Below are 3289 nucleotides of genomic sequence, written 5' to 3' on the forward strand. Positions count from 1 at the left end.
CGTGGAGGCTTTCTCCACTGTGTTCCTTTAAAAAAAAAGAGAGAGTAATGCCATGTTCTATTATTCAACCGAAAACTTCAACTTCCTTATTTTTCGTTAGCACTTTTTTCAAGTGTTATTTTTAAAAAGTTTCTAAATAGAAGTTAAAAATAGCAAATAAATCTATTTTTTAAATTTATAATAGTTAATACACAATTAATTATGTGCTAATTAGGTTTATCGTTTTGCTAGCCATAAAAATTTGTCTCAGTTGTTGAGATCGAACGGACTACTAGCTTTGGCAGTTACGTGTATATTCACGCCTCATGATCCCTAGTGTAGGAAGCTAAGAGATAAGGTTTCTAAGGGGAGTGAGTAATCGATAACACAGCAACCTTGAACCTTCCAATATGCAACTTGTGGGAATTTGGCTATAAATATCGACATTGCACGTTGTGCATCTTCATCCATCAAAGTCCAATTCACTTTGCCATACGTAGAGCTGATCAGTTCATTGCCCTTCTACAATGGATATGATCTTCGCTCCTTTCTTTTGCTTCCTGCTGGTTCGTTTTCCACCAGTTTTCACCATATATATACAGCTCATATATTATTGTGCTGTTCTAGCTTTTCCCGTACTTCAGATTTTTTTTATTTTCTTTTTCCATTATATAAAAAGTGTGTAACCTTATTTATATTTGTCGAGAACGGATCATGTGCAAGTGGTGTAACTGTCAAAAGCATCATTTTCACTAAGAAAATAGACTGAAAAACTTCTAATATAGAATCCAATTATCCAATTATATCTTTTAGTGTGTGTGTATATATATATAATCCAAATATAATACTTTTCTATTACTTTTTGAGATGCACTTGATAGTGCAGTGTTAAGGGAAGTGTGGTTTCAATCTCAATGTCTCGTGTTCAATCCCCAATATGCTTATAATTTCTTCTTAAAAAATGTTTGGAGGCAAACTCTTCCTCTAAATCTCTGTTTTTTTTTCTGTTACATTCTAGCTAGTTTCCTTTTTTTTTTGACAGTTTCTAGCTAGTTTCCTAATACAATAATTCTCAAATTCACAATTCAGTAATATAAATTATACAGTGTTACTTCTCTGTTAATTGTTCATATTATCGTTAAATAATTCATAATACTCTTTTCTCTTAACTTCTCTCTTTTTATTTACCAATTAAACAATTAATTTCTCCGATGGTTCCATGTTAGGACGTACTCCCTCCGTCCCAAAAAAAGGCAAACCCTGATTTCCGTGTCCAAGTTTGACCGTCCGTCTTATTTGAAAAAATTATAAAAAAATTAAAAAGACAAGTCACACATAAAATATTAATCATGTTTTATCATCTAACAATAATGAAAATACGAATTATAAAAAAATTTTATATAAGACGGACAATTAAAGTTGGACACGGAAACCTAGGGTTTGCCTTTTTTTTAACGGGGGGAGTATCACGTATGTTCATGACGTGATTATGGTTTTTTCTGACAATTTCTACAAGTCAGGACTAAATCCTATTTTCTCAGAGTGTCTCAGCTTAGTCTCAATTTTACTTTTTTCTTCCATATAATTTCAAACTTTGAAATTAATACAAAAATCATTGGGATTTGTACGGACGAAATTTTGACCACACGTGAAAATCTATTTTCACATGCGACTCTCCCAAAACGATTCGTCCATAAAAATGAATTTCCAGTTTTTTCATTATTGTAGTCGAAAAAATATTTCGTTATTGTCCAAAATGATAATTATTTTCAATCCGGAGGAAGTAATTATTTTTCGTATCTTTATAGTTAAAATAGTACCTTTTCTGTTGTGTGCAATACGTATACATCGTAACAAAACATAGTGAGAAAAGCTCTGCTCCAATAATCCATACATTATGTTCCTAACTTAACTCATCCGAAGTTCCATTAAATGCTTTAAATTTAGCGGAAAGAAATTAATTTCATGCCATATTTATGTAGTTTTTGTGGCGAACTATATAATTTGAACAACTCTACCATATGCAGGTTTCGGCGGCACAGGGGGGAGGAAGCCATGCAGCTATGTCCCCCGAGCAATACTGGCGATCCATCCTCCCCGACACCCCTATGCCGATCTCCATTTCCAACCTCCTTGGCAATGGTTACCCTTACTCACTAGCTGTTGGATTACCGAAGCGTGGAGACGATGATCAGATTAGATACGGTCCAGAAAATTACGGGCTTGCAGCGTCGCAGCAGTTCTTCAAAGACCCAAGCATGGGACTCTTCTTCCTTGAGACAGACCTCCAAAGCAGCAAAAGTATTAAACTGCACTTCGCCAACATGATGGCTGGCAGTGGCATCAAGTTTCTGCCCCGAGGCGAGGCCGACACCGTCCCATTCTCCTCCAAGGATCTCCAGGAGATCCTCGCGCGATTCGGGGTGCGGCCGGGCTACGTGGACGCGTCTGTGGCGAAGAACACACTGCTCGAGTGCGAGCTACCGGCGAACAAAGGCGAGAAGAAGGCTTGCGCCACATCGCTGGAGTCGATGGTCGACTTCGCAGCATCCAGCCTGGGGACCAGAGACATCAAGGCCGCCTCCACCTTCCTGGTCGGCAAGGACGGGGACACTCCGGCTCAGGAGTACACGGTCACCGGCGCGCGGCGCATGGCTGAAACTGGGCAACTCATCGCTTGCCATCCCGAGTCGTACCCATATGCTGTGTTCATGTGCCACCTCACAGAGGCGACGAGGGCGTACAAGGCGTCGTTGGTCGGCAAAGACGGGGCGGCGGTGGAGGCGGTCGCCGTATGCCACACCGACACGGCAGAGTGGAACCCAAAGCACGCTGCCTTCCAGGTGCTCGGCGTCAAGCCTGGGACGGTGCCGGTCTGCCACTTCGTGCAGCCTGACGTTGTCGTCTGGACCCGCCGTGGCTGATGTACTACTGCGCCGTAAATGTATATAACAAGTAAATCGTAGTACTACGTACCTACTGCGCCGTAGCTGCAGGAAATACTTAATATCCAGTATGTATTTGCCACTTCCATCGTTGTTGAAGGTCGTATATACTACATATCTTTTCGCAAAGTACCTGTTTATAATATGTTTCGTGATCCGTTGCTTCATCCATCTATACCACTAATACCAGTAATAAATAATTAATAATGCTGTCTAGCCGTACTTGTTTATGTACTTCATGCCATGTTTATCCACTATTAATGATACAGAGTGCCAACGGTTGCCGTTTTCTCATTGGAGGTGTTCCCTTGTGGACTCTCCCCCCTTAGATAAAAACCCAGTCCAGTTTTGCGCGGGTGTCGGTAA

At 40.4% G+C, this 3289-nt stretch overlaps 1 protein-coding gene across 1 annotated transcript; it reads left to right on the forward strand.

The window, feature by feature from the left end:
- Positions 1 to 454: 454 nt before the first annotated feature.
- LOC127771752 (BURP domain-containing protein 5) lies at positions 455 to 3052 on the forward strand. The gene is made up of 2 exons (XM_052297690.1): positions 455 to 545; positions 2006 to 3052. Exons 1-2 carry the CDS (start codon positions 507 to 509, stop codon positions 2900 to 2902), a joined length of 936 nt encoding a protein of 311 aa, XP_052153650.1. The 5' UTR covers positions 455 to 506; the 3' UTR covers positions 2903 to 3052.
- The last annotated feature ends 237 nt before the right edge of the window (positions 3053 to 3289 follow it).

Source organism: Oryza glaberrima, chromosome 4 (assembly GCF_000147395.1).
Source record: "Oryza glaberrima chromosome 4, OglaRS2, whole genome shotgun sequence".
In the NCBI taxonomy this organism is placed as follows: Eukaryota; Viridiplantae; Streptophyta; class Magnoliopsida; order Poales; family Poaceae; genus Oryza; species Oryza glaberrima.

Excerpts from the sequence above, each read along its gene's own strand:
- LOC127771752 (XM_052297690.1), top strand. The coding sequence starts at position 507 with ATGGATATGATCTTCGCTCCTTTCTTTTGCTTCCTGCTG. Across the intron at positions 546-2,005 it reads CTTTCTTTTGCTTCCTGCTG|GTTTCGGCGGCACAGGGGGG; the intron begins GTTCGTTTTCCA and ends TACCATATGCAG.